Raw genomic sequence first — 27,844 nt, 5'->3', positions numbered from 1 at the left:
TGGGGGTGGGTCCGGGCAGGTCTTGGCTCTGAGTGAGGTGGCCACAGCAAGCCCAGGAGAGAATCCAGTGGGTCGCAGGGCCCTGGCACGTGGGGGGCCCTTCTTGGCTCCTCTTGGTGATGACGAGACGACTCTCAGTAGCTCCGTCCTCTGGGGCTGAGGCACACGGAGCAAAGACGCGAGGTCGAGTAGGAAAGATCCTTTTATTGGGGTGACACGGAGCGCGCACTAGTCCATGATAAAATGACTTAAGAGAAAGATCCGGAAATGCCGACTTCTCCCCCTGGCACACATTTCAGAGCAAAGCCTGGGCACGGAATAGGTCCCAGCCGAGTCTTCAAGGCCCGGACTGGACAGTAGGAGTGGGGAGAAGGGCTCCCACCCATGCTGCCAGGCTACAGCAGAGCCCTGGCTCTAGACCTGTGCAGACACGCTCTGGTTTTTCCGGAGGAAAATTGGGGTGGAGGAGGTTGGGGGCAGAAAGGGGAATCTGGGGGTGGGGGTGGGGTTGTGAATAACAATGTTTTTTAAAAAGCATCTACCAACATCACACTACTGGGTCTGACGTCCCCTTTTCCCATCGCTCGGTACATTTTACAGCATAAATAAAAACTCGAGGAAAATAAATACATCGGCTCCTGTGAGGCTGGAAGTGGTGTGGATGGTCGGGTGTGGGTGGACGGTGGGGGCAGGGCGGGGGCGCTTACACAAGGCGGGCGGGCGAGGAGCAGACAAGACAGGAGGCGCCTGTGGGGGAGTGAGAGTCTTAAGTGTCCTCGTGCATGTCCGGGCTGTCGGTCCGTGCGACCTTGCGGGGGGGTGCCGAGCTCTCACCCTCAAGGTCCACTTGCTCCTGGTCTCTCTTCTTGGCGGCGTTCTGTGAGGAAGGGGAAGGAGAGGGGGTGTCCGTCTTCACTTGGGTGAGCCCCTGAAATCCTGTTGCTGGGCCTGGAGTAGGGCAGTCGACCCGGGGCCCCCCCCTGCTAGCCGGACCACCCAGGCTCAGTCACAGTCTTTGGGGCCGCCGGCCTGGGACTGCCAGGCATTTCCTGGGCACCGTGAGGAGTCCCCACTGCTGGCAACGACCCACACACCGTCCAAAATGCCTGGAGAAGAAAGCTGCCCTGCTGGGGCTGGGGGGTGGTGGTGGTAAAAAGCACTCGGGAGCCACCCAGGGGGAACGTGCATTGCCAAAGAAGAGCCTGTGTTGGAAACTGCCCCCCTCCACCCGCCGGTGGGAAGCAAGGTCTTGTGGGGGGTGGGGCAGGAGGACAAGGAAGGCTCAGCAGTCACTTCATCATGGAGCCCCCCTCCAACCTGGCCCAAAGCAGGTCACTGTCTGACATTCAATGTTAGGCAAAAAAACCCTCAAACTGACTATGATGCGGAACATACACACATCTCCATTCAAGAAAAAGAAAAAATGGGGGCCCCTGGGTGGCTCAGTCGGTTAAGCCTCTGCCTTCGGCTCAGGTCATGATCTCAGGGTCCTGGGATCGAGCCCAGCACCCAACTCTCTGCTCAGCCGGGAGCCTGCTTCTCCTTCTTCCTCTGCCCCGCCCCGCTCATGCTTTCTCTTGCTTTCCCTCTCTCTCACATAAATACGTAAAATCTTTAAAAAAGAAAAGAGAAACACAATGAAAAAATGTCCTGTGTCAGAAAGGCAGCCTCAGAGGGGGGATGGGGGTACGGCTTCTCACTGCCTCTGCCCCAATCTGTATCCCCTAGAATTGTCACTATGTGGACGTTCCAGCACTGAACAAAGACTCTAGGTAACAATGCGCAGGTCCACCCACCACCAAGGCCGCATGGGCAGGCTGTGGGCAGCCAAGCCTCCATGCTCTCCGGGCCCCAGTGCCACCGGACAAGACCCGGTCCATCCCTGAGCACCAGAACCCCACAGCCTCTGCTCAGCCACGCACTCCTCTGAAACACTCTTCCCTCCCCTGGGGCCTGGCCAAGTCCAATTCTGCCATCAAACACCTGGTGTTCCAAACACCTGTGTCCTTCCCTGACTCAGCGCCCCCCTGCTGGCCACCATAGTCCCCACAAGTTCTAGCACCTGACCCCACATGCCTTACCTTTTTGTCCCATTGCTGATGTAAATAGCGCAAAAGGATGTTTGTCTTTTCTGTCACAATGACTGAGGAGAAAAGGCAGAGGAAGTTGCAGGAAGAGGCCTCAGGTGACCCAGCCCCGACCCAGGCCTGCACTGCCCCCCCAGGACAGGTTCTCATCCCTCCCTAGTCTCCCGCCCCGTCTCTGCCCTGCGTGCCCTGGCTGCGGCTCCAAGTCTGCACCCCCAGCACAGAGGATTTCGGGAAGCCTAGTGTTTCTGCTCCCAAGTACACAGCTACTACCAGGGGCCCAAGCCAGCTGCTCCACCTGGGCCCCTGCTTGCTTGGGAGAGACCAAAGCTTCTGCCACATGTGGAAGTCCAGCCCCAGCGGGTTGAATGAGCCCCAGCACACGGTCCAGGCAGACCAGGAACACGGATCTCTACAGCTGTGCCCCAGTGACCACGGAACCCGCCATGCAGGATCCACGTAGCTTCTCTGCCACCATTCAAATAAAAAACCAAAACCACAATAATGCTGGGGTCCTCCTGCTCGGCAGGCCCTGCACCTTTCTTGGCAGACCCCCCCCCCATCTGGATGCACCCACCTCCCTGAGCTGCATACCCGAGGCTGGGCAGGATCCCCTCCCACAGTAGTCATCTCGGGGTCTGTGACACAGTGCTGGCAGGGGACACCCAAACTTATGGGAGACAAAGGGGAGAGGGCTGGTGAGCAGCAGCTGAAGGCTACTGCAGACCCCCTGGGGCTGGACGTGGATGCCAGCATGTGGGCTTCCCACTACCCCATGGCTCACCACCTGCACTGCCCTGCGGCCCTTCCCCTCAGCAGCCAGGTTGAGACAGACTGACAGAGGCCACTTACTCTGTTCAGATGGGTACTCCCGCGTGGGCAGGTAGACTGAGGGACGTCGGTTCTGCAAGAGAGTTGGGAAGACATGGGTGAGGAGAGCCAGGAGGTTAACGGGGGCCCCCCTCACCTGGGCACACACCCTGCAAGGAAGGCAGAACAGCATGCAAAGGTGTCAGGTGGGCCCGGGCTTAAAGACCAGCCTCTGCTCCTGCTGAGACCCCAATGGGGTGTACACATCACCCCCTTCCCCCTGACAGCTCCCCGACCACGTCCAGTACCTGGAGCATGCACTCACCGAAGCTTTGCACACAGAGTCCGCATGAAATCGACTAAAATTGCTTTTGTTGTAGACGGGCAGTCCTTTCAAAAAATCTGCCTAGAAGATGGGGAAGACGGTAAGTGAGACCAGGCAGCAGGCCGGGTCGCCCCTGGAGTTCCTGGGAGACTGGGCTTCCCTGTGACGTCGTTTCCATCTTTGTGTTCTTCTGTTAAGTTTTCCAGAATGTACCTGTAAGCTGGCTACCTGATGTGCACACTGGGATGACCAGGAAAGAGTCACTAGCCCTGGGAGAAGTGAGCGTTCTCAAATTAGGCTCAGTGAGGACAGGCTATTTGGTTAAAGTCAGGAGCAAGCAGCAGGGTGGGAAGTCAGACCTGCCCTCTATGCTTGCTGAATATTAAACTCCTGGCCTCGTTTCCATTTATCCGCCTTGAGAGAGACCCGACATGGGTCTCTCTACCCATCTACCCCAAAAAACCCTGTGGGCCAGAGTGACAAGAGAAACAGGGGTGAGGGAGCAGGGGCCTGGGTGAAGGGGAGAGGGTGGTCAGGACACAGGCTGCAGCTCTACGGAAACCAGAGCCCAGGGGCAACTGCGCTCCCAAGTTTGAAGAAAACTCAGAAATCCAAGTCTTCACACGCCATCGCGAGGTGTTTCAAGTTGGCTGGGCTTTTTAGAAAATGCTGTGTGGACCAAAGCAAACAGGTCTGTGAACAGTGGTCTGCTCAGGGGCTGCTCCTGGGGCTCCCTGACGCAGAGGCTGCTCTACGAAGGGAAAACGCCCTGTGCCTGGTGCGGAGCCCGGCCTCTCACCAGGAGGGCCCGATTCTCAGGCCCATGCAGCTGCCGGGAGCCAGCAACAGAATTCCCTCACAGCCCTGACTCGTCGGAAGTCCTTTTTCCCCTGACAGTCTGGTATGAGCTGGGCAAGAAAGGGAGAGGTTTCTGGAGAGGAAAGGCTCTGACTCTGGGACATCTGAGGTGACTCTCAGCCATAAGATGGGGGCAAGAGAGGCCAATGAGAGCCATGTCCACCTTAGGAAACTGAGACATGAGAGCCAGAGAAATGCTCAGGGAGGGATGATGGCTGCGAACTTGGGGTAAGGAGTGACTCCTCACCAGAAGAAGAGGGCAATGCCGTCATCAGGTCTGGAGTGGGGCAGCTGGTAAGGGGTTCCCCACATGGCCTGCCAGGGGCTGGAGTCACCTCATACTAAAGATGAGGAAGTTGAAGCAGAAGGGTCACATGGTACTTGTCTGAGATCACCCAGCCCCAACAAGAAAACAAGGAAGCAGATTGAACCCAAGTTCACCCAACCTCAGAGGCCAAGCTCTGTATGATACATGCCATGCCAGTGCCTAAGCTTCCCTGCCTGAAAACCAAGGGCCCAGAGCCCCTGCAGGCTAGAGTAACCCTGCTTTGGGAGACCCATCCGCATACCTGAGCCCAAGCTAAGCAACCTCAGGGAAGCAGCCCTTCAGGTGCTCCCCCTCTAGGGCAAGTGGGAACAGATGTCCTCAACTCTGCGGGGCCCAACCCTTCCTCTACCAGGCCCTAGCAAGACCTTGGCAGTATGGACCAGCAAGGGAACCTGGAATGTGGATGGGCCTCCCACTTCCATCCAGGAAGCGGCCGTCATATCTGGGTGCTCTATATCTGCCCTGGAGCCAGCTCAAAGCCCCTCCAACGTGCCTCCTCCAACCCAGGACCCCTGCCCCAACTGCACCTGACTATGCGGCCAGCTTCACCCACCCAGCTGGCTTTCCTCAGACTCCAACTATGTCATGGGCCCAGCACCAGGCACCAGGGCCCTGGGGTAAGCCACAGTGGAGCTGCTCTTGGACCCGGGAAGCACCCCGTACACAAAGACACAGGTATGCATCCAAGAGCTGTACAGGGAATGCAGAGTGACTCTGAAGACAGAGTGCTGTAAGGTGACGTGAGACCCAGGACAGCCCTGGGGAAAGACGTGGCTGATTGGGAGGATCAGGAAGGGCTGCCCAGACGTAGTGATGCAGGCACAGAGACCTGAAGGGTGAGGAGGGGCTCCTGTCCCTCCAAAGGCCCGGCTCGACTTGGCTCATGCTGCCCTCCTGTCACAAACCCCATCTGTCCCAGCTGGTGCTGGGCCATCCTCCCAGAATGCCCGTCCTCTTCCCTAGTGGGAAAAAGCCACCAAGCTCTCCATGCAGCTCAAACAACCCCCCCCCCCGCCCCCCTCCCCTCTCACACCTTGGAAACCTCCGCCAGAGCCAAGCTCACACCCCAGCGAGGTCATCTGTTTACACGTCCACCTCCCTTGCTGGACTGGCTCCTCCCGGGGTGCAGAGGGCAGGGCAGGGCTGGGTCAATCCTGGACCCCTGGCAGGGCTCACATGGAGCCAGGCGGCAGAGCGGTGAGACGTGCGAAGACCCACACCTGCACTCAATCCTGGCTGGGCCCCTCACTGGCTGTGTGACCTGGGGGGAAGGGACCTCCTAGCCTCGAAGAAGCTTCTCACAGAGCTCCCTGGAAGGCAAGCTATTGGCATCAATGCATTTGTGCTGATAAATGAATGAAAATGGTATGACCAGTACTTCCTTAGTTAAGTCAGTTAAGCAGGAAAACAAGGCCTGAGTCACAGGGGAGAAATCCTCCCTCCAGCCAGACAAATCCTAGCCACAGCTGGGCCCAGAAGCTGTCCACTGCCTCAGCAAACAGTCACTGAACAAGTGTATGCCATCCCTGCACAGGCAGCCCACAAGTGATCCATCCAAAGGCAGATGAAAAGATAAGGTGTGCCAAGAGAGGAGAGACAAAGGGCCTCCTGAAGTCAGGAAGGGCTCTTCTGAGGAGATGATGTTCACAGGAAGAACATTCCAGGCAGAAGGAGCAGCAGGTGCAAAGGCCCTGGGTAGAAGGGACTTAAGAGTGTGAGGACATGAAAACAAGGCCAATATGGCTGAAGCTTGCAGAGGGAGGAGTAAAGAGGGTAGAGATGAGGTCATAGAGGTGGACGGGGGCCATGGGGGCTGATGGAGAAGGTGGGGTTTCATCTGGGTTACAAAAAGCCCCTAAAGTATCTCATATGCTAGAAAGTGGTCTAATGAGATTTACACTTTAAATTACAAGCTCCCTCTGGTTCTGGGTGAATTACAGACTGCCAGCAGGGCAGGAGCGAGGTAAGGAGACCAGGGAGGTGGCTGGGGCAGGCGTCCAGGCAGGAGCGGGCAGTGCCTGGACCAAGGTGGGCGAATGTAGATGAATTCACCATGTGTTCTAGAGGCAAAGCCATCGGAACTTCTCATGGACAGGACATGGAAGATGAGAAGGCAGCGATGAATCAAAGACAACACCCAGGCTTAGGGACCCACATGCTAAGAACCCACATTCTCATTTCCTTCTTCTTTTGCCTATCCCCCACCACATCTCATGAGCTATGGGCTGTGGTGGGCTGGGACCCTGGGTCCAGCGACAATGGGGTTTTGACATGCCCTGACAAAAGCTTCCATCACCCCTGCCAGTTCTGGTGAGGCCAAATAGTGGGGGATGGGGGGGGGGCCTTGAGCACAATTCTGATGCCAAGTCACCATCCCACTTTACAGGGTCCGGGAGAGAACCCCAAAGAACCATTATAGTCAAATCCCAGGATGAGCAAATGGCCCAACCAGTTGGCATTATTCCCACTTAAAGCTGAGAAACCAGCTGGGAAAAGATGCCACCAGCCCCAAGTCACCCAGTTCATCTGTTGAGCGTTCACTGTCCTAAGCCCTTCATGACATCAGTTCTCTGAATTGCCACTACCCTATCAGGTTTGGACTATTATTGGTACCTTCATTTAACATGGAAGGGGGCCGGGGACAGGAAAGATGAAGTTGCTATGCTCTAGGGCCGGTCGGGGCCGAAATGCTGGGGGTGGGATCAGGGCTCTGGGGGACCTGGGCAGTCTGTGATGTCGCACTTCCTTTGGCGACAAAGCCCCACATGTCACGATGTCAAGCCCCCTCCCCCGCCCCAACGCCCAAGACGCGCTCCCAAACCGTGCTGAACTGGAGAGACCCAGACCGGACAAACCGAGAACAAGGCCTGAAATGGGGGTCTCGGGGGACCCCACCCCCGCCCCCACCCATTTCCGGGGGAGCAACGACCCGGAAATGAACGGGTTGTCAGGGCCTGGACGCCTAGATAGGGTCAGGGGTCGGAGAGAAAGAGCCGGGGCGAGGTCAGCAGGAAGCTCACAGCAGGGTCCCGAGGCTGAAGGTTATAGGGCAGAGCGAGGGGCGGGGCGGGGCCTGAGGGGGCCGGGCAGGGAGGTGAGGGGCTTCAGGGATTACTAAAGGTGGGTGGGCCCACGGCGCCATTTTGTCGAACGGAGCGGGAGTACGGGCCCGGCAGCCTCTCTCACCATCTTCTGTCTCCTCCGTCGCTGCCTCAGCTACCGCCTCAGCCGCCGCCGCCGCCACCACAGCCGCCTTCTTAGCCGCCGCCGCACAGTAACTTCCAACCACAGCACAGCCCACACTGATGGCGCCGCCGCCCCCTGCTCATTGGCCTGCCCTCTAGCCCCGCCCCTAGAGTAGGGGCCTCTGCGCGCTCCCATTGGCTGGACCTGGCTAAATCACGCGTCCATTGGCCAACACACCTCCTCCTTTCGTGGTCAAGTTCGGTTGATGAAGCAAAACCCCGCCCGGGAATTGGAAGCAAAGGCAGCAAAATCCGGAAGTGGGCGGAGGCCGTGCCCTCGACGCCTCTTGGGATTTGTAGTCCACAACTCCGGGAGGTTCCGCAGGTCTCTCCTTTTTCTACTGCTTACTTCACTTTTTAATATGGTGTCTCATGGAGTTTCCACAGCAGCCCCGGAAAGGGACCTGCCGTAACAACCCCAGCATCCTCTCCAGGGGCCTAACCTTAGGTTTTGGCATATCTAAACGGCTCTGCACTTGCTGCTTCCTATCTTTAGATTCTCTTGTTTATATGCCCCCGTCGCTCTCCAGTCCCCTAAGGATCCAGTCCCATACCCTTGGCCCAGAATTTTGATACCCTCCTGCCTCTCTTATCCACCTTTTATCCTGACCTCTGAGTCTAATCCTTTCTCCCTTTGGGCCCTCCCAGGCCCTGCTCCATCTTTCAGGAAGACTTTTCTGACCACATTCTTCCCAAGTCCAAGCCAGGCGAAACTTCTCCGGGCTCCCACAGCCCTTAGATCCTCCTCTCAGTCTTGACTCCGCTGTCTCCAGACTGCCTGGGTACAAATCAAGTGCCCTTACCCTGCCCACCAGACAAGGACTTCGCACCCAGTACACAGAAGTACTCAGTAGTACTAAGGGAAGCTACTGAGTATTATTATTCCAACAATGCAGCAAAGGAGAAATAAGCACCTCATTTCGTAGGAATCAAATGAGCCTCAGAGGGCTAAGATCTTGCTCAAGGTCACACAGCTCATTCCCATAAACCCATCCTAGGGTTTGAGGATTCAAGCCCTAACTCCCCAGAAACCTTTCCAGACCTGTGAAAAATGATGACATATATAAGACAAATTTGTATATATATATAAGACATATATAAGATAAATTTGGACATTTATTAGACAATATTATGGAATTGTTAACCATTTTTTAGGTGTGAAAAGTTCTGTGATTAGGTTTTAAAGAACCCTTTTCTTGGAGAGATGCATTCTGAAATAAGAAATAACCTAATGCCCGAGATTTGCTCCCAAATATCACAGGAGGGGTCAGGTGGGTTGTGGGTAATTGGTGGTTAAAGCTGTGTACTGAGTACACAGGGTTCACTGTGGACTATTGTATGTTCAAAATTCTTCCTAATTCAAGAGCGTAGAAAGGGACTAGGCGAGGTCTGACTTCCTACTCCCACTCTCAGTCCAACCGCAGACTTCCCCCCTCTGGGGGCCGACTCCACAATTTGAGGAGGGTTTATGTTGAGTTGTCCCGGCTCCCCATAAAAACAATGGCAGGAGAGGTCCCAGGTCAGAGAAATGCTCTAATGGGGGTCCTGCCGGCAGTTTAGCGCTCCTCAATGGCTCAGCGACTTGCGGCCTTTGTGCATGCGGCGAAGGATGACCTGGACGCCGGCCGGTGTGCTCAGGCGCCGGATCCAGCCGTGTTTGTGCTTGCGTTTGATGTTGCTCGGCTGATACTCATTCCCACGCGCCTTTCCTCGGTTCTGCTGTGTGGCGAGAAGTCCCCAGGCATCGGGGAGCCCCAGCCAGGCGCGGGGCTGCAGCCACCTGCGGGAGGGAAAGAGATGGCGAGGAAGGTCAGAGGGGGCGCTCTGTGACGTCGGCGGGACGCTCAACCACTCTGAGCCTCGGCTCCCCTATCCGGGCCGGGCCGGAGCCTGGTTGCAAGAAGCGCTCCATCAAAGCGCAAGCCGTTGGCAAGTCGTGTTGTCACCAAATAGCTGACACCAGCCCCCGACACCGCCCTTATTTCCAGATTTGGGGAAGAGTCCCCGTGAGGACTCACCTGACGCGACCCAACTGGCGACCTACTGATCCGACCAAGAAAGCCATGTCCAGCCGCCGGTCGCGACGTCCCCACGCCGGCTATTCCAAAGCGAATAGGCTCTGCAGCCGCGGTACGAAAGCTTATGGGAAATGTAGTTTTTCCTACCGCGGTAGCCGCGTGGCCTCCGGGTCTTCGGGGAGTAGTATTTCTGCGCCTGCGTCTCCTCCGCGAGAGCGTCCTTACGGGCAAGGGAGTGTAGTTCCTCATATGGACCAGCAGGTGGCAGGCGAACGGCGCCTCTTTGGCATGCGCCTGCGTACAAGACGTTGTGTCCCGGGGTCCGCTGGGAGCTGTGGTTCCTTCTCTTGTCGACCAGCAGAGGGTGCCCGGTGGTGACCGTGGCGCAGCTGGTGGCAGCCTCAGGAAACGGCTGGTCCATCCTCCTTCCCCCAGCAGGAGGCGGGCAGATGGCACACAGCTGGCTGGCAGCTTTTCTCTGGGCCCAGCCAAGACTCTCTTCTTTGGCGGGGAGCCCAGGAGACCTAAGTTGGAGTTGCCTGGATGTCCTTGGGGTGGTCCCTGCTCCTCTCGGGGATTCGGTTTCTCAATCTGAAGCTCATGTGTTTTATGCTTGTCCGTGGTGGTACCTCCATTCTGATCCAAGAAAAAATTTTCTATACTTAGATATGACCCTCTTCCCTTCTCTCACAGCCTCTGTGGTGCTCGTTGCCCCAGGGAAAATATTCAGCTCCTCTGGCAAGCAAATGAAGCCCTCCAAACACACACACACACACACACACACACACACACACACACACACACACAAACACACACACACACACACACACACACACACACCCTCTAAATTTCAGCCACATCCACCTATGCCTGATGTTCTATTCATCTCCACCACCACCCCCCTCCCCGCCCCATTAACTTTGAACATCTTCGGATATTTTCCTCTCCCCCAGCCCCATCCCTCCCTTTGGCCCAACCACGTTCCCATATGATTCTCCCCAGACTCTTCCAAAAGCCCAACGGTTCCTCAAGGGCCAGGCTGCTGGCTGAGTCCCTGTGGGCACCCCAGAATCTCCCAGCTTGGAGGTGGGGGGTGGGGTGCAGGGGCAGGGAAGGGAACTGCTTACTGCATGAATCGACTGTAGTCTCCCAGGAGCACCCTGAGTGGGCAAGAGTGGGAGGAAGGACCTAATCCAGCTCTGGCAGCAAATTCCAGGAGATGGGAGTGGGCAAGGAATGGTTAACCCCTTGTCCTCTGAAGCCCATCCTACCTGCACCAACACTTAGCAAACCTGTACAGTATTATACTACTAAACCAGTACAATAATAATGTCAATAACGTATTGAACACTTACCGTTCTGGGTGATTTTACCTGCAGAGCAAACTCATGAGGGGATTAATTTCATAGAGAAATGAGTAGAGTCTCGGAGAAGTGGCTCGCCCAAGGTCACATATCAACAAAGGGCAGAGGCTGGATTTGAACCCTGGGATCTTTGACTCCAGTTGGGACCACAGAGTCACCAGTTAGACTGACCAATGGTTAAACTGGCCTGTCTGTGAAACTCCAATCCCGCAATAACTCATAGCTTTAAGTCGTCTGTTTAAAGGTTTAATGAATAACAATTTCCAGGACTTGATATCACACAGCCGTGGTTTTAAATACCACCTCTGCCGCGAAGCCCCCATCTTGCTTTGTGACTTTGTGCCATTTATGAGCCTCAGTTTCCCCACCCTGAATTGGAAAGATCTGGGAGTCTCTAGAACGGAAAGGTCAGTACAGAGAGAGGAGCATGGGGGTCCCATTTGGAGGCTACAAAGCTGTTCGGAGGCAGGGGTAGACGAGGGGATCCTATTCGCAGTTAGGGGCTCCGGAGGCTACCTCCCCGGAGTTCCGCAGACACCAGTTGGGGACCCCTTCTGGGCCCTGGGCCAGGCCCAATCCCTCCCTCCCTCCCTCCCTCCTCGGTAAACTCCTTAAGGGGGTGGGGCTGCTGTTTCCTGAGCCCGCCTTCATCCCGAAGCTACCGCCTATGATTGGCAGTCTAACTAGGCCAGGTCATTTCCTAGCTCTGATTGGCCTAGACGCTCGTCCGTCGGCATACGGCCCCTCCCCCTGGGGAGAGACTTAAAGGGCCGGCTCTCTCGGCGGCCGCGGGATGCCCCCGCGCTGACCGCCGTGGGCCCGAGCCCGCCCGCGTAGACGCGCCTGGAACGACCCCGTGCCACCATGTAAACCGGCGCCGCAGGCGGACGCTGGCTTCTCCGCCTGGGATCCCCTCCGCCCTGCCCCGGGCTACAGGGCCCTAGATGAGGTGAGCGGGGAGTGGGCTCTGGGAGGGGGACATCGAGGTCCCTGGGGCTTCGACATCGGAAGGGGGTGTGCACAAAGCCAACACTCGGGCTCTTAGGAAGCCGCGGAGCCCCAGTGGCTTCGACCCCGCCGTAGGGCTTACTAGCACCTGAGAGGCAGGATCTGGCTCTGGGGAGGGGACCTGGCGTGGCGCAACTGCGTCCCCCTCCGCAATCCGGGGTTAGGATTCCACTGGAGTGGGGTGGCGCGACCCGCTTCCCCTCTATCAGCAAGTATGGGCCATCGGAGGCCGTGCCTTCAGCGCGTCTTATCCTCGCGGCGCCCAGGATGGAGACGGGGGAGGGGTTGGTCCCATCTCTAGGCCCTAGACAATGGGGGTGCGCTGCACGGGTATCCCCCTTGAGTTATGTAACTGACTGTAGTTGCCATGGACACGGAGGGGGGTGGCCCAGGGAGCAGGATAGAGGACCGGAGGCCCCCAGAGAGGGCTTTACCTTATCCATCCTCATCTCCACCTTTGGGGATTGTGTGTCAGACCCCCGGAAGCTAGGGTACTGATGGGGGTACAGACTGTCTGGGCTTCAGCTTGTCCGTCTGCAATACAGACCCAGTCTGGGGCTTGCAGAGCTGGGCAAGGCCTTCTGGAGCTCAGTCCCTAACCCCCTCCCCCAGGGCCTCACCTTTCAGGAGCCAGGTTCAGAGGCCTGGATGGGGGCTCGTTGGAATCTGCACCTTTTTAGATGCCTTCAGAGGCAGTCAGAATGTGCCCATTTGGTAAAAGTAAGTTAATGAGAATGTGTGCATGAATGGATGGGTGGATGGATGGATGAATCAATGAATGAATGGGTTATGGAAGCCATAACTACTGTAACCCTGAGAGGGGGTGGAGGGGCTGGGGGGATGGTCCTCATTTGCCACAATGTCCCCCCCTCCAAGAAGCAGCCCTGGATTATACCACCTTCCCTATGGACACCTCTTGGGGTCAGCCATAGCCAGGTCCTTCTCTCTAGGACAGCCTAGGCTAGCCCAGGAGGGTGGCCAAACCCCCAGGCAGGCACTGACTAGACAGACAAAACAGCTTGGTGCTTGGCTGGCTCTGGCCATTTAGACAGCCCCTGAGATGGCTGTGCCCCCACTTGCAGGACACACCATGCTGACTGGGGTGACCGACGGGATCTTCTGCTGCCTGCTAGGCGCACCGCCCAACGCCGTGGGGCCGCTGGAGAGCGTCGAGTCCAGTGATGGCTACACCTTTGTGGAGGTCAAGCCTGGCCGTGTGCTGCGGGTGAAGCACGCGGGGCCTGCTCCAGCCCCCAACCCGCCTCCACTGCCGCCAGATGCTGCCCAGGGAGACCGATCTGGCTTGGTCCGCTGCCAGCGCCGAATTACCGTTTACCGCAACGGGCGGTTACTGGTGGAGAACCTGGGCCGGGCACCTCGAGCTGACCTCCTGCATGGGCAGAATGGCTCCGGGGAGCCGCCGGCCGCCCTAGAGGTGGAGCTGGCTGACCCAGCAGGCAGTGATGGCCGTTCGGGCTCAGGCAGCGCCGGGAGTGGCAGTGGTGGGCGACGGCGGCGAGCCCGGCGCCCCAAGCGCACCATCCACATTGACTGTGAAAAGCGCATCACGAGCTGCAAAGGTGCTCAGACCGACGTGGTGCTCTTCTTCATCCATGGTGTGGGCGGCTCCCTGGCCATCTGGAAGGAGCAGCTGGACTTCTTTGTGCGCCTGGGCTATGAGGTGGTGGCACCCGATCTGGCCGGTCATGGGGCCAGCTCGGCACCGCAGGTGGCCGCAGCCTACACCTTCTATGCGCTGGCAGAGGACATGCGTGCCATCTTCAAGCGTTATGCCAAGAAGAGAAACGTGCTCATTGGGCATTCATACGGGTGAGCCAATGCTGCTGTGGGGCTAGGGGGGAGCAATGGGGGAGAGTCACAGGGACTGGACACGCATTTGCCCAACACTGACTTCTCTCCTTGAAGACTCTCATTTATGGCTATAACAAGATAGCGATGCCCGCCTCCACTGCTGTTGTTTCCTATCCTTTTAAAGCGGTGTTTCGCAGTCCCAGCACTAGTGACATTTGGATCAGGTCATTCCTCTCTTCGAGGGGCTTTCATGTGCACTGTAGGATGTTTAGCAGGCTTCCTTAGCCTCTGCCTGCTGGTTGCCACAGGCACAGTGGCCCAGTTATGGTCACGACCATCAAGTGTCTTCAAAAAAAAAAAAGTGTCTTCAAATAATAGGTTCCCTGGCAGTCAGAATCATCCTGGCTGAGAACCATTGTCTTTAAGTTCAAAAATCAGTTGCTCTGGAGATCCCTTCCAAGGAAGGGGTAATTAGAATCCTATACAATCTTTTTACAAGGGCACAGGTTCCTGTAATTCACTCCCACTAAAGGAAGGATGCATGATACCATCCAGCATCAAGGTGAGTGCCCACTCGTCAAAGACTGGGCCTGGGTGCCTGATCACTGCCAGGTGGTACCACTTGCCTTTACCCAGGAGGAAAGGCAGGATCTGATCAGCCGGCTAGTTTGAGAACCACTGTTTTAGCAGTGTGGCCCATGCAATGAGACAAGACAAAGAAACGTTCCATATATTTCTGAATGAAAGGAAGCCAGGCTGGAAAGTAACATAGCTCCTGTTTGTTTATATGAGAACACCCCCGAAAGTGGATGTTTATGCTAAATGTTTCCTTTGATTAAATGAGCACCCATCTGAAGTAGTTCCTGTGACCTCATAACAATGCTACGAGGACAGCCCAGTTACTATTTTGCAGATGTGGAGACGGAAGTTCAGAGAGGTTAGGCAATCTCCCCAAGGGCACACAGGGAGTCACTGGTACAGTGAAGGCCAACTGACTCTTGCTTGTATCCTGTTCCTCTTTACAGCTAGGGTCTGCAAACTTTTTCTTAATGGGCCAGGTAGTAAATATCTTAGGACATACGGTCATCTCTTTTGGAGCCTCACAACTCTACTGTCAGAGCAAAGAAGCAGCCATCATGGTAAACAAATGGGCGTGGCTGTGTTCCAATAAAACTTTACTTACTAAATAACTTACAAATTTACAAAATGGTAAACTTAGTTTACCAAAACAAATGGCTAGCCCACAGGCCATCGTTGGCCCAATGAACCCGGCTTTTGAGGGAGTGAGGAGCTGGACTGTGGGGGCTCTTCTGGCTGTACCTTTCCAGCCTGCATAAGGCAGGCCGATGTGCCGTGCCCAGAGACTGGGGACAGAGGATCCTCACAGGGAAAGGAAAAGAAACAGGGACCTTCTCTGGGAAACCAAAGAGTAGCAGCGTAATCGGAATGCTTTCTTAACACTTGGCGATAAGTCATTCTTACCCCTTTGGGGGTCATGGCTGCTTTGAGGATCTGATGAAAGTTCTGGATTTGAATCGTCTCTGTAAAACGAAAGAGAAAAAATTCACTCTCAATACACACATAGTCTTATAGGTTAGAGGCACTCAAGATGCCTCCCCCACCATCCCTCCCTCCCATCCAGTGCCCGTGGGCCCCAAGGGAAGAATGTTAGCCTTCAAGGACCTGTCTCTGGGTGAAGGGAGGGCATTACCTCCCTCACTACCTGTATCCTGCTGACCAACTCCCTCCAACCCTCCCCGCCACCCACCTACCCACCTACGCACCCGCAGTGTCTCCTTCTGCACGTTCCTGGCTCATGAATACCCAGACCTGGTGCACAAGGTCATCATGATCAACGGCGGGGGCCCCACAGCCTTGGAACCCAGCTTCTGTTCCATCTTCAACATGCCCACGTGCGTCCTGCACTGCCTATCACCCTGCCTGGCTTGGAGCTTTCTCAAGTGAGTCACCCTGGCCCCAGCGAACCCTGGCATCTCCCTGAGTTGGGGGGAGGGGTGGCTGTATTGCTGCCAGAACGGGCATCGGAGGTGCCCCTGGTGGCCGAGCTGGCGCAAGGCCTCCAGGAGTGCGTCCTCACCACCAGGGCTGGCTTCGCGCGCCAAGGAGCCAAAGAGAAGCAGCTGCTGAAGGAGGGCAATGCGTTCAACGTGTCATCCTTCGTCCTGCGAGCCATGATGAGTGGCCAGTACTGGCCTGAAGGTGACGAGGTCTACCATGCTGAGCTCACTGTGCCCGTCCTGCTCGTTCACGGCATGCACGACAAGTTTGTGCCAGTGGAGGAAGACCAGCGCATGGCCGAGGTAGGGCCTTGGCACCGGAGCCATCACATGTGCCCCAGGGGGATTCTGCCTTGTGCTCCAGCCCCAGGGAAGGGAGAGGTTAGATTGAGAGTGCGATCCAGAACATGGGGCTGCCCTGGTGCCCTGCCCAGCTGGGATTTGTATAAGTGACCAGGGACGCCTGGTCATATGTAATTCTGGGAGAGGTCAGGCGGGGGATCTTTAGATCAGAGGCTACCGAGAAAGTGTCTTGGGATCCTCAGCACTGGGACTAGGTCTGGACCAGCAGTTCTTAGCCAGCAGGGATTCTGAGCCCCAGAAGACACTGGAAATGTCTACAGACTTTTTTTGGTTGTCATGAGTGGGGAGGAGGGGCTTCTGATGTCAGGGATGCTGCTCAGTGCCCTGTAGCAAACAGAATGGCTCCACAGCAAAGAATGTCCCCACCCCAAGTGTCAGTAATGCTAAGGTTGAGAAGCCTGGCACGAGAGACCTTGACCTGGCTTGAGAGACCTGGTCTTTCTATCTCGGTGATTCTCACCCAGCGGTGAATTTGCTCCCCAGGGATATTTGGCAATGTCTGGAGACATTGTAAGCTGTCCCCCTGTGGGGTGGGGGAGTGGGACACTGCTACTGGCATCTGGTGGGTCGGGGCCAGGAATGCTGCCCAACATCCTACTGTACACGGGACACCCCCCACCACAGAGAATCGTCCCACCCTATGTGTCAGTAGTGCTGGGATTGAGAAATTCTTCTCTGGACATACTGTAGCCACGTCATAAATATTGAATGAATACTGAGGTCAGCAGGCTATCCTCCACCTCCGCCTTGGGTGGAAGTAGAGGGATGAAGGGTAGACCACAGGAAGGACTTCCTAAGACTGCAGGCCTGGTGTGGATGGGCTTGGGTGTACCAGGGCAGCCTGCCTTTGCCACCCTGAACCTGTGCCCCCACCCCTGCCCCCGCCCGCAGATCCTGTTGCTGGCCTTCCTGAAGCTCATCGATGAAGGCAGCCACATGGTGATGCTGGAGTGTCCAGAGACGGTCAACACGCTGCTCCACGAATTCCTGCTCTGGGAGCCCGAGCCCTCGCCCAAGGCCCTGCCCGAGCCCCTGCCTGCGCCCCCAAAAGAGAAGAAGTAGCCGCTGGGCCGGCCGGGCATCGCTTGGTAAGCCGAGGAGCAGCAGGAGGAAGCCAGGGGCCGCCCCACGTCCGCAGCGCGGACCACCTGGGCGGGCTGTACGCTCCGGTGGGCGGAGTCAGGTCAGGGAGACGCCCCCAGGCCCCCAGGCCGGCTGGGTAGGGCATGGCGTTCTCGGGAGCCAAGTGGTTACACCGCTCTCCGCTTCCATCCTGCCGGACCCATCGGTGTTTTGGGGCCGGAGCCGGAACCCCCGTGGAGGATGACCTTGTACAGAAGCCCCTGCCCCTCAACGCCGCTCTCTGTCTTCCGTGTCAGCCGTGCTTGATCCTGGGACCCTCAGGGCCCCGCCTCATTGCCCGAGACCCTCCCCACCCCCCATTTCTTGGCGCTGGGAGCTGTTGTTGCCCAAGTGGGGGGGAGGGAGGGGGGGGCTGGCACCACCGAACCTGCACATCTCAACTTGTAACTCAATAAAAAGAAGTGACAATCTGAGTCTCTGGAGGACCTGTGCTGGGTGATGGCAGGGCAGGGTCGTCCTGAGCCTCAGTTTCCCCGTCTGCAGACTGGGCTGATGCAGGCGCCACCCCCTCACGGCTGACTTAAAAAGAAGTGAGGGCGTTGGCCATCCAGGCTTGCTTCCAGAGTTCTCCCTCCCTCCTCAGAATGCAGGGGCTGCTTGGGCAGTATTCCCAGAACAGAGGCAGATGGTGAGCTCCGGGTCCCTGGAAGGCGGGAGGCCGTCCAGCTGAGGTTCATACAGGGGTTAAGGTGAGCATCAGCAGACGTTGCATGGGCTGGAGCAGCCATAATGGAGGGCCACCTGTATACAAAGCCCTGTGCCAAGTGCCTGATGCCATCGGTTCATTGAATCCCTTTTATGCCACGCCACTCAGCAAGTCGGTACCTCTTACTATCCCATTGTATCTTTCAACCTGGTTTAAGGTCGCTTTTGCCATGAAGATAGTTTTTGTTCTGGTTTTGTTGCTGTTGTTGTTTTGGGTTTTTTTTTAAGCCAACGAATCTGCCTTTCTTGTCTGGCAGAAGGATTTCCTGCCCTACAGCCATGCTCTTACTCCTCTATATTTTCTAATGTCTGTATCTCAAGGGTACACCTCTGGCTTGTGTGAACGGTGCGGGGAGAGCATCCTCCCTTTAAGTTACTACTTCTTTGGTCCTCTCTGCACTGGTTTGTAAGCCCACCTTTAGTTTAGAACGGAGTTTTCATGGTGGCACTGTTTTCCACGAGCAAATTTAAAAAAAAAAAAATATTGTGTTTATTTGAGAGTGTGGCACATGACTGGGGGTGGGGGTGGGCACAGGGAGAAGCAGGCTTCCTGCTGAACAGGGAGCCCGAGGGGGACTCTATCCCCGGACCCTCAGATCAAGACCCGGACCGAAGTCAGATGCTTAACTGACTGAGCCACCTAGGCGCCCTTCACTAGCAAATTCTGGAGACATTTTTAATTGTGGCAACTGGGGGTAGGAGGAAGTGGGTGGAGCCCACTGGCATCTAGTAGGTGGAGCCCAGGGATGCTGCCCAGACACCATACAACGCAGAGGATGGCCCCTACCTCAAAGAATAATTTGGCCTCAAACGTCAGTAAGGTCCACACTGGGAAATTCTGTTGCAAATCTCATCTCTCTCTCTTTGGAGGGGGGTGGGGGTGTCTGGATTCTTTCCTAGTGACTTCTCTGTGAATTCCTGGGCACATGGCACACTTTTAATTGCTGTCACTTTATCAAAAGACTTGGTGTCTGGGAGGCCTCCCCGTCTTATACATGAGGAAAGAGAAGTTCAGAGAACTGTCCTCAGTTTGGTCAAAATGGTAGAACCCAGAGGCGCATGGGTGGATCTGTCAGTTAAGTGTCAGACTTCATTTCAGCTCAAGTCATGATCTCAGGGTCCTGGGCTCAGACCCCATAGGGGGCTCCCCGTTCAACACAGAGTCAGCTTGAAATTCTCTCTCTCCTTCTGTCCCTCCCACAGCTAGCGCGCGTTCTCTCTCTTTAAAAAAACAAATAAAATCTTTAAAAAATAAATAAATAAAATGGTAGAGCCCAGACCCACTTCAGAGCCCTGGCCCCAAATTACCATACCAGTAGGCAGGAGCTCCGCCTCCAGGAACTGAATGAAGCAGGTGGAAGGAGCCAGGGTTACACCCCGCCCCCTCCAGGACCCAGTTGGCTGAGCCACGATGATGGGCAGATGGTCAATCCAATGAGACGGCGGATCCTCTCAAATCTCTAAATACTCTAAATGCTTTTAAGAAGCAACTTCCAGAAAATAAAACGATCCCGTCAACACCTCACCAGGATGGCAGCTTGGCATTTACTAAAGCTCTTAACATATGGGAAGTCTGAAATCGCATAGCATCCCCAGGAAATCGCGGTTATTTATTGCCTCTTATAGCGGGAAGAAACAGTCTCAGAGAAGCAAGGGAGACCCGAGTAGCACAGCTATCCTGAAGAGAGCTGCTCGCTCGCCCATACCCCAGTCGCCCTCCTGGGCTCTGCCCACAGCTCGCCACACACAGTCGGCCCCTCAACAGCGTCAGGGCGCCTCCCTTCGGGGAGATTTTCCACCTGCAGGGTTCTGTGCCCCACACTGTATTTCCTGCCTTTGTTTACTCCGGTCTCCACCATGACCCCCTGAGGTAGGACTTGTCATTGTCCCCACTGTACAGCTAAGGAAACGGAGTCTCAGAGAGACACGTTATTGGTCCGAGGTCCCATAGCTGGGAAGCAGAGAAATCTCTCTTGAGCTTGGCCAATTTCCCCAGCCCATCCCACAGGTGAGTCCCCATTTCTGGGAGATAAAAGTGGATCACAAAGACAGGACCAAACTGCCAAAGCACTAGCACCTTCTGAAGCCCTGGAATGTTCCAGAGATCCTTGGGTTCCCTACTTGTTCTCCCATGACGGGAAGCTCCAGAAGTTCCATCTGTAACAAAGTCCTCCCTCAGCTGGAGGGGAAGATACAGGTCGCTGCCCGGCCACCCCTTACCCCCTGGCAGCCTTCTGGAGATGGGTGGCTGCCGTCACCACGGGGCAGACATTCAAACACCCTGATCTCTACCTAGGCTAGGGGCCAGCTCCCCGGGACTCAGCCACGTGCCTGGATGTCCTGCGGCCGCAGCTCTCGCTCACCCTCGGCCAAGAAGACAAGGAGGGCGCGGTGCAGCAGGTGTACCCCCAAGCGGCGGCGCCGGGTGGCTGGCCAGCCCGCCACGACTCCGTAGCAGTGTCCTTGTTTCTGGTTCGTCAGTGTCTGGATCCCTGGAGAGAGGAGGGGTCAGGCATCCTTGGAAACTGCTGGCAAATGTGACAGTGACTCCCACTGCGTATTGCTCTTAAGCAGGGACAAACTGACAGAGCAAACAAAATATGTACGTGTGCAGGTACATAGTTGGTGCTCAATAATTGTTCATTGGATGAATGAATGAGCAGCTCTAAGAGGAGAGGGATGAGGTAATCATTAGATCAAAGGTCCCTCTCGTGACCCCTCCCCCTGCCGCATGGGCCAGGCACCTACCTAGAGCAGCCACGAGACAAGCCTCTCGAGTATAAGCCTCCACAGCAACCACGTGTTGGAAGCAATGCAGGGAGACCACACCACGGCCACTGGCCCAAATGTCCAAGATCTGGCGCACTTTGGGGCAGGCCTAGGGGACAAGGGTGGGGTCAGGGATCTGCCCTCCAATCCCCTCCTCCCTTCACCTCCCCGTGGCCCAGCTGCCCCTGCTGTGCCCCTGATCTTTAGCCCCACACCTGCTTTCCTGGCTGCCGACGGAGCCTGAGGGCCTCCCAGAGGTGGACATCTGGCCGGGCCCGCATTCCTTTCCCCACATAGAAGATGGCACGGACAAAGATCCGAAGGCGTTCAGCTGGGGTCAGTGAGAAGGCGCGAGCTGGCAGGTCCTGAGTCTCCCTGGATGAGGGAAGTTGCTCAGAGAGGACAGTTGCCCCGGAGACAGTTTCTAAGTTTACAGAGCAACCGGAATCCATGTCCAGTGAGCCCCATTTTCTAAGGCAGAGAGTGGCGGATGCTCCCCAGGGATACTCAGCAGCTTGAACTGGGTCTAACCAACCTTTTCTATATACAGAAGGTTGTATCCAGACAGGGCCAGTCCCCCTTTTAAAGATACAAAGCAAATAAGAACCAATCCCCGAATTTTCCAGCTCCCACCTCTGAGTCATCCCTGCCCCAAGTACCTGGGGTCCAATAGCAGATACGTGAAACTGGACTTCGTGAGCCCCTCCCGCCACCTGCTCTTGGGATCTGGACGCTCAAACTGCTGGGCCAGTACGTCCTCGTCTGCCTGGGCATCTGGGATACAGCCTGTCTGCAGGGCTTCGGCCAGCTCTGGGCTGCGCCCTGCAAAGTCTGAGCCCCAGGTTGGGGAGGCAGGAGGACTGAGTCAAGGCAGGCAGAAGAAGGGGCTGATCCCCCAGAGACAAAGAGTAAAAGAGGCAGGAGTGAGAGACAGGGTTCTCCGGGAACTCCCAGAGGCTCCTTGCACTCTGGATGCCCCGAACAGACTAACCAGGAGCAGCAGCACGGGTTTCTTCAAGCCGCCGGAAGTAGTACGGCCGAGTGAAGGGTGTGATGGGGCCGGGGCTCTCGCCAAGTGCTCGGAGCCCTCGCAGCAAATCCAGGTCAGACACCGCAGGGACCAAAGGGCACCAGCAAGAGCGGATGGGGTCCCTGTCACCTGTGGAGCTCCCCTCGTCCTCCATCAGCCAGAGGGCAGCCACATCACTGTCAAGGGACACCTCTCCATCTTTTAGGAAGCAGGAGTCGGGGAGTCCTGGCGGTGATTCCCGAGGGGGGCTTGAGGCAGGGCTCCCATCCGGGAGGGATATGAGGGAGGGGGAGGCATCTGGAGAGGTCAGAGTTAGGGCCTGGAGACGGGTATTTAGTTCTGCCTCCCTGTCTGCTCTGGCAGTTCGATGCACCAGTGGAGGGGTACCTGGAGAGCTGGGCATCCTCTGGGAAGGTCGAATACCAGGCAGGAGTCCCTGCTTGGTCTGGGGTAGTGACCTAGCCCAGGAAGAGGTATGTGGGGCTGGGTCTTCAGTTCCAGAAGCTTCAATCGCAGTGACAAAGGAGCTATCTGAGCTGTAGTCCCATCGTCCTGTGGGTTGCTCCAAGCCGCTATCCTGGTCAGCAATCTCAGGGTGGGCAAGAAGGCTGGGGAGTCTGGGGCTGGCTTCCAGGCCCATGTCCCTGCCATCACTTCCGCCCAGTGCTGTGGAGCCCGGCGTCACACTGGGAGGTCCAGAGGACCTGGTGTCCAACCCCTTTCCCCAGGGGTCTGGGCCTAAAGTAAGGGATGAGACGGAGTCAGAAGGGAGTAAAGAGAGCCGGAGACAGAGATGGGGGTTGGACCAGACAGAAGGAGGCAGCTGGAGTCGCAGGAGGAGGGAAAGCGTCGGAGGCAGACAGCTTACTGGAGACAATGCACCTGAGACAGAGCCAGAGTGGACATCAGAGGGACACTCAAATCTAGATCAGAGGTTAAGCCCCCGAGTTACGCGCAGGCCCCACGTACCGTCAGCCTCGGGCTCAGGCTCAGGCTCCTGGCTCTCTGTCCGGGTGGGGGTCGAGATCTGGGTCCGAGTCTGGAACTCCCGAAGGAGTCCCGCGCAATCCTGGTGCCCCTGCTGTTCTGCCAGGTCGAGCGGCCACAGTCCGTCCTGTAGCGGCGCGGTCAGCAGGGGGCACCCGAGGCCCTCTTCCCGCCCTTCTTCCCTCCCTCCCTTGCTCCCTCCAGGTTCGCCCTGCTACTGCAGGAGCGGGACTCCCACCTGGTCTCGCAGCGCGGGGTCCGCTCCGTGGCCCAGCAGTAGCTCCAGGCCACGGCGACAGCCCCAGGCGGCAGCCACGTGCAGCGGCGTCAGTGCCTCGACCGAACTGGGACAGGAGCAGAGGAGGGGTCAGGGGACGAGGGAATGTGATCGCCGTCTCCGCACCCCGGAACCTTGGCTCTTGGGATCCTATTGCCACCCTCCAGCCTGAGACACCATCCCTGGATCCTAGACACTGCATCCTCAGCCAAATTCAAACCTCACATCCCAGCCTCGGTCTGGGACCCCAGCCCCTCGCCCTAGGATCCTCAGGAATCGCCCCCAGATCCCTAAGCCCCACCCTTGGACACCGAGTCTCCGCCCCTGGGCTGTGGGATGCCCTCTCCCAGTGGGCGGCCGAGGCACTCGGACTCGGGAGACCCCTCCCCGGCGCGACTCACCCCGCCCGGGGTCCTGGCCCCACCTCACCGAGCGTTGGCGTCCCCGCCTCGGCTCAGCAGGGCTTCCAGACACCGCAGACCGCGCGGGTGGCGGGCTCTCGCCGCCAGGTGCACGGCTGCCGCGCCATCCGCGAGCAGCAGGTTGGGGTCGGCGCCGCGGCTCAGCAGCTCCTCCACCGCCCTACGGAGTGGGAGGTCAGAATGGACCGCGACCCTCGCCCCGTCTCCGGCCCGGTCCCTCACCTTCCTCACCGCGGCTCTGTCTCCCGCAACGCGGCCCGAAGCCGCTGGGCCAGGCGGGTCGCCGCGTCCATGCTGGGTCTGTCCCGGAGCCCCGCGGCGCCGCCCGCCGAGTTCCAATTTCCCGCCGCGGCCTTGTGCGCACGCGCCGCCCCACCCCCCGCCTCGGGTGTCCGTGGGACGGCGCCGCGCAGTGTCCCCAGCCAAGCGGACCTGCGCCGCACCGGCGTCCACATCGGGGTTCGCGAGCTCTAGCGCCTGCGGGGACCCATGACACCGAGTGGCGCTCAAGCAGGGCCTGGGGCCGCCGATAAGGCCCGGGGCGGGTGGAGGCCGCCAAGTGTGTCATTATCTCGTGTCAAAAGCAGGGAAATGCGAACTCACCCTGAAGGAGGGTGTGGCGCTGCCTCCCTGGGCCCGGAGATGCCCATAGGGTATTACGTCTCCCAGAACGTTTTGCCCAAGGGGGCTGCCGTAGACGAGCACTGCCTGGACACTGTGTAAAGCTTCAATTAACAGCTCCCGCCTCTATCTCTGTGTGGCCCGTTTCCACTCCCAGGGAAACGGGAGTCCACTACTTTGGAGCGCCGGGCCGGTGAGGGCCTTAATATTCCCATCTGCAAAATGGGAGAATCATCTCTTCAGGGCTGGTGTGAAATGGAACGATTTTTCACCACAAGGGCCTGGCACCTAAGTGCCCAATAAATGCTCACAGGGAGGAAAATAAAGCTGTTTCTGTTTTATAAATAGAATCTAGTTGCCAAACTTTTTGCACAATCGCTCATCATCCAGGGAGATAGCTGAATGGTACACCTGTTCTATCTGTCTCTGGTCTCCCTTCCTCTGGGGAAAACCCATACTATTTCCTGAAAGAGCTGTAATCCCTTCCCGGATTAGAGGCTTGATCAAGTCCTGGTGGATCAGACCATCCCACAACTCTAGCCCATGACTGGCCCAATGACCAGTCAAGGCCCGTTGCATGTGGGGGCCCTCCCTTCCCTGGGCTGTAGTCTGAGGAGTGATCACAGCTCTCCCATGGTTTGGGAGAAAAGCAGAGCATACTGAACACCAATCACACAAGATACTTCAGCCCACCCCAATGGCATTATTGTCTGAGTAACTAAATACAGCCAAGCCTGAAGCTGCCCTTCGCTTTTCATCCACAAGAACCAAACCATTTCTCTTTCTGTTTGGCCGGCAGGTTTCCTGTCACTTGCATCCAAAAAGATCCTAATTAACACAACGTAACTGTTGTCGACCTGGGTCAGGGATTCTCAGATTTTTATTCTGAGGATAAGAAGCACACAGGGAAAAACAAAACTTACAGTCAACAAACCAGCAGTGGGAGGTGGGCCGGAAAACTTAGGGAAGGGGTGCCCAGGGTCCCAGGAGCCTCCTGAAACCCTCCCCCACCAGGGTGCCATGGAGCCCAGTTTGAGAACCATTCTCTAAGCCAAGGGCTTCACTGCACGAGAAGGCAGGGATGTATAGGGATGGTTCAGACGGTGGCTTCGACCTCGGTGGCTTCGTCGTCCTCCTCCAGCAGGCTGTAGGAGGCATGACTCTGGCAGGGCCGCTGCAGTGGATGAGCCAGCAGCTTGGCCATACAGTTGTGCAGCTCAAGGGCTGGCCCAGCCAGTGCCACCTCATACTTGTAGCTGGTACCCTTGGTATCCAGGCTGCCCATGAAGGCAAACATGTCCTGTGGGGCCGGGGAGGGGGCTGTTCAGCAAGAGGGTCCCCTGATGGACACTCTCTGCCCCTGGAGGGCTTCCCAGAGGAGAGGGCACTAGGGATGGGTTCTGAAGGATGAATAGGAGTTTTCCAGAAAGAAACAGTTCCATGTTCAGCAAATATTCCCCGCCACCCACCCAGGGGTAGGGACCCCAAGAAATCTCAGTCCTGGAGCCCCTAGTTTGGAGACACAGTCAGATGCAGACGACCCCCGGCCCTCATGCTAATCATCCCTGAGGATGATCTGGGGTAGATGGTTTGGGTGCTGAGGTAGAAGGAGGAGCCGATCTCAACTCCCCCTGTTCACAGTTGGGTAAACTGAGGCTCAGAGGTAAGTGGTCTAATCAACATTTTTTAGCTAAGTCTGGGGTGGGATATGAAGGACCAGCAGGGCCTGGGAAGACAAGGCAGGAAGGGCACTCCAAGCAGAGGGCCTGGTGAAGCAAAGGCAGACCGGAGAGGCCCCCACTAGCTCACAGCAGACACGTAGAGATGGTTGTTGAATGAGCTCAGGACCATGATCCAGCAGGGCGAGGGCTCCAGGGGTGCAAAACGGAGGTGGCTTCCAAGACACCCCACCTACACCCTCCCTGCCACCCACACGCACAGCAGCCTCTCACCTTCCAGCTCATTTCCTCTTCCTTCTCATCAGCGCCATTGTGGATGTAAACAACATCGAAGAAAAAGTATGGGCACTGGAACATTTTCTGCAGGGAAAGAATGCCAACCCTCGGGGCGTGAGTCACCCCCTGTCCCCATGACCGTAATTCCCCAGCTTCTGCCTTGGACTCTGGGAACCTGCCCATAGGCACCCCAGCTCTTATGATCAGGAAGTCCCTCCTGGTGTCTAAGCAGCCATTCTGCTGGCTGCAGCTCTCTCTCCCTTTCCCCAGCCTCACTCACCTTCATGGGCTCGGTCAGGGAGAACTGGGGCTGGCAGGGCGGACGGCTATAGACTAGGATGGTGCGGACCACGTACGGGGGTGGAATTGTCCGCACGTTCTCGGTGACGGGCAGCTCAGTCTTCTGCTGGCTGCGTAGTGGAGGGTGGGGGAGAGGTCAGAGCACGCTCCAGGGATCCCCCGCTCTTGTCACCCTCGGAGAGCCTGGGCCTTCACTGGGCACGCAAAGCCCACATGACTGCTCCCTCCGAGCCTCCCCCTAGGCTGTTCCCTCTGCCCAGACTGCCTCCCCACCCTCACCCTTCTGCCTGACCTCTCCTACTCTATCAGGGGGATCTGCAGACCCCAAAGGTGGAGCCCACTCTGACCCTCCTCACCATCCTTAATATCCCCCTCATTGACCTGACTTGGACATGTCCCCCAGGCCAGAAGAGTCTAAGGCTGGGGCCTGATCTTATTTCATAAGTTAGCACCCATGTCCCCAAATGGCCACGGCTGGATCTCACATTGGCAGAGAGCACTGGGCAGACAGAGGGCGAAGGTATTTAATATGTGAAAAGCAAATCTGATCATCAATAAGAAAAAAGCCACTATTTCCCTATAAACACAGGCAAAGGGGACAAACGGACAAATCACTGCAGGAATACTGAATGGTTTACAAATGAATGAAAAAGGCTTCAAGAAAAGCACAGTGAAAGTAACAGGTGGCCACTAGCCTCTATCAGACAGCCAGAACCTTCGGCAGCATGAAGAACCCTGCTGTCGGGAGAGGTATGCAGGGTTGGTTTCCGGCGACAGTGTTCTGGAAAAGTCTAGCAGGTTAAAAATACACACCCCTTTGGCCCAGCATGTCTTCCACTGGGAATTTACAGGACGGATTCACTTGCAAAATCTGCCAGAACCACTGTACCAGGTCAATCATGATGGAAAAGGCAAAACAAGACCCGTGTCCACCATTAGGGGCAGGTTAAGAAGGGATGCTGGACTACCAGGGCCCCGAAGCTAAGAATGGCTTTTACATTTTTTAAATGGTTGGGGGAAGAAAATCAAAAGAACATTTTGTGACATGTGGAAAGGATATGAAATTCAAGTTTCCGTGTTCATCAAGAACGTTTTGTTGGGGACACAGTCCCGTGCACAGGGATGGTTTGTGACTGCCTTCAAGTGACTCAGGCAGGATCCAGTCATCAAGACAGAGGCCATATGGCCTGCAAAGCTGAAAATATTTACTGCCCGGCTCTTTACAGAAAAAGCGCGCTGCCCCCTGGGTTAAAACAATGGAGTTGGGGGGGGGGCGCCTGGGTGGCTCAGTGGGTTAAAGCCTCTGCCTTTGGATCAGGTCATGATCCCAGGGTCCTGGGATCGAGCCCCGAATCGGGCTCTCTGCTCAGCAGGGAGCCTGCTTCCCCGCCCCCCCCCC

The 27,844-nt window shown here is 56.8% G+C and overlaps 5 protein-coding genes across 8 annotated transcripts in view; 1 reads left to right on the top strand and 4 right to left on the bottom strand.

Annotated features, from left to right (window-relative positions):
• Positions 1–184: 184 nt before the first annotated feature.
• On the bottom strand, positions 185–7,730 carry LOC111144256 (DET1 and DDB1 associated 1). Its single transcript, XM_022498481.1, has 5 exons — positions 7,595–7,730; positions 3,223–3,303; positions 2,940–2,991; positions 2,082–2,143; positions 185–877 (listed from the first exon to the last, which is right to left on the bottom strand). The coding sequence occupies exons 1-5, from the start codon at positions 7,595–7,597 to the stop codon at positions 767–769; spliced, it is 309 nt and encodes a 102-aa protein (XP_022354189.1). The 5' UTR covers positions 7,598–7,730; the 3' UTR covers positions 185–766.
• Positions 7,731–8,751: 1,021 nt separating this feature from the next.
• On the bottom strand, positions 8,752–9,883 carry LOC111144195 (mitochondrial ribosomal protein L34). The gene is made up of 2 exons (XM_022498403.1): positions 9,672–9,883; positions 8,752–9,433 (listed from the first exon to the last, which is right to left on the bottom strand). Exons 1-2 carry the CDS (start codon positions 9,716–9,718, stop codon positions 9,220–9,222), a joined length of 261 nt encoding a protein of 86 aa, XP_022354111.1. The 5' UTR covers positions 9,719–9,883; the 3' UTR covers positions 8,752–9,219.
• Positions 9,884–11,803: 1,920 nt separating this feature from the next.
• Positions 11,804–17,792, top strand: LOC111144123 (abhydrolase domain containing 8). Of its 2 annotated transcripts, XM_022498274.1 has the most exons (6): positions 11,804–11,984; positions 12,656–12,763; positions 13,126–13,873; positions 15,646–15,816; positions 15,960–16,176; positions 17,128–17,792. In XM_022498274.1, the coding sequence occupies exons 2-6, from the start codon at positions 12,724–12,726 to the stop codon at positions 17,296–17,298; spliced, it is 1,347 nt and encodes a 448-aa protein (XP_022353982.1). In that variant the 5' UTR covers positions 11,804–11,984; positions 12,656–12,723; the 3' UTR covers positions 17,299–17,792. The 2 variants fall into 2 exon arrangements, with proteins under 2 accessions (XP_022353982.1, XP_022353983.1); XM_022498275.1 differs by lacking the exon at positions 12,656–12,763.
• A 1,871-nt stretch (positions 17,793–19,663) lies between these two features.
• Positions 19,664–24,441, bottom strand: LOC111144122 (ankyrin repeat and LEM domain containing 1). 2 transcript variants are annotated; one of them, XM_022498272.1, is made up of 9 exons: positions 24,173–24,441; positions 23,577–23,729; positions 23,109–23,214; positions 22,853–22,997; positions 21,845–22,621; positions 21,513–21,684; positions 21,069–21,228; positions 20,833–20,962; positions 19,664–20,576 (listed from the first exon to the last, which is right to left on the bottom strand). In XM_022498272.1, the coding sequence occupies exons 1-9, from the start codon at positions 24,217–24,219 to the stop codon at positions 20,404–20,406; spliced, it is 1,863 nt and encodes a 620-aa protein (XP_022353980.1). In that variant the 5' UTR covers positions 24,220–24,441; the 3' UTR covers positions 19,664–20,403. The 2 variants fall into 2 exon arrangements, with proteins under 2 accessions (XP_022353980.1, XP_022353981.1); XM_022498273.1 differs by lacking the exon at positions 24,173–24,441 and adding an exon at positions 23,801–23,862 and having other exon boundaries at positions 21,845–22,587; positions 22,849–22,997.
• Positions 24,442–25,052: 611 nt separating this feature from the next.
• The window catches only part of LOC111144236 (BRISC and BRCA1 A complex member 1), an 8,166-nt gene continuing 5,374 nt past the window's right edge, over positions 25,053–27,844 (bottom strand). For both annotated transcript variants that reach the window (XM_022498448.1, XM_022498449.1), the window contains 3 exons: positions 26,426–26,555; positions 26,143–26,229; positions 25,053–25,490 (listed from right to left, as the gene is read on the bottom strand). In XM_022498448.1, coding sequence (XP_022354156.1) covers positions 25,287–25,490; positions 26,143–26,229; positions 26,426–26,555 — 421 coding nt within the window. In that variant the 3' untranslated portion in view covers positions 25,053–25,286. The remainder of the gene's footprint in view (positions 25,491–26,142; positions 26,230–26,425; positions 26,556–27,844) is intronic.

Source organism: Enhydra lutris, unplaced genomic scaffold (assembly GCF_002288905.1).
Source record: "Enhydra lutris kenyoni isolate GAN:26980312 unplaced genomic scaffold, ASM228890v2 scaffoldscaffold10, whole genome shotgun sequence".
NCBI lineage: Eukaryota > Metazoa > Chordata > Mammalia > Carnivora > Mustelidae > Enhydra > Enhydra lutris.
The sequence above is the reverse complement of the archived record's forward strand: the minus strand, read 5'-3'. Positions and strand labels throughout refer to the sequence as shown.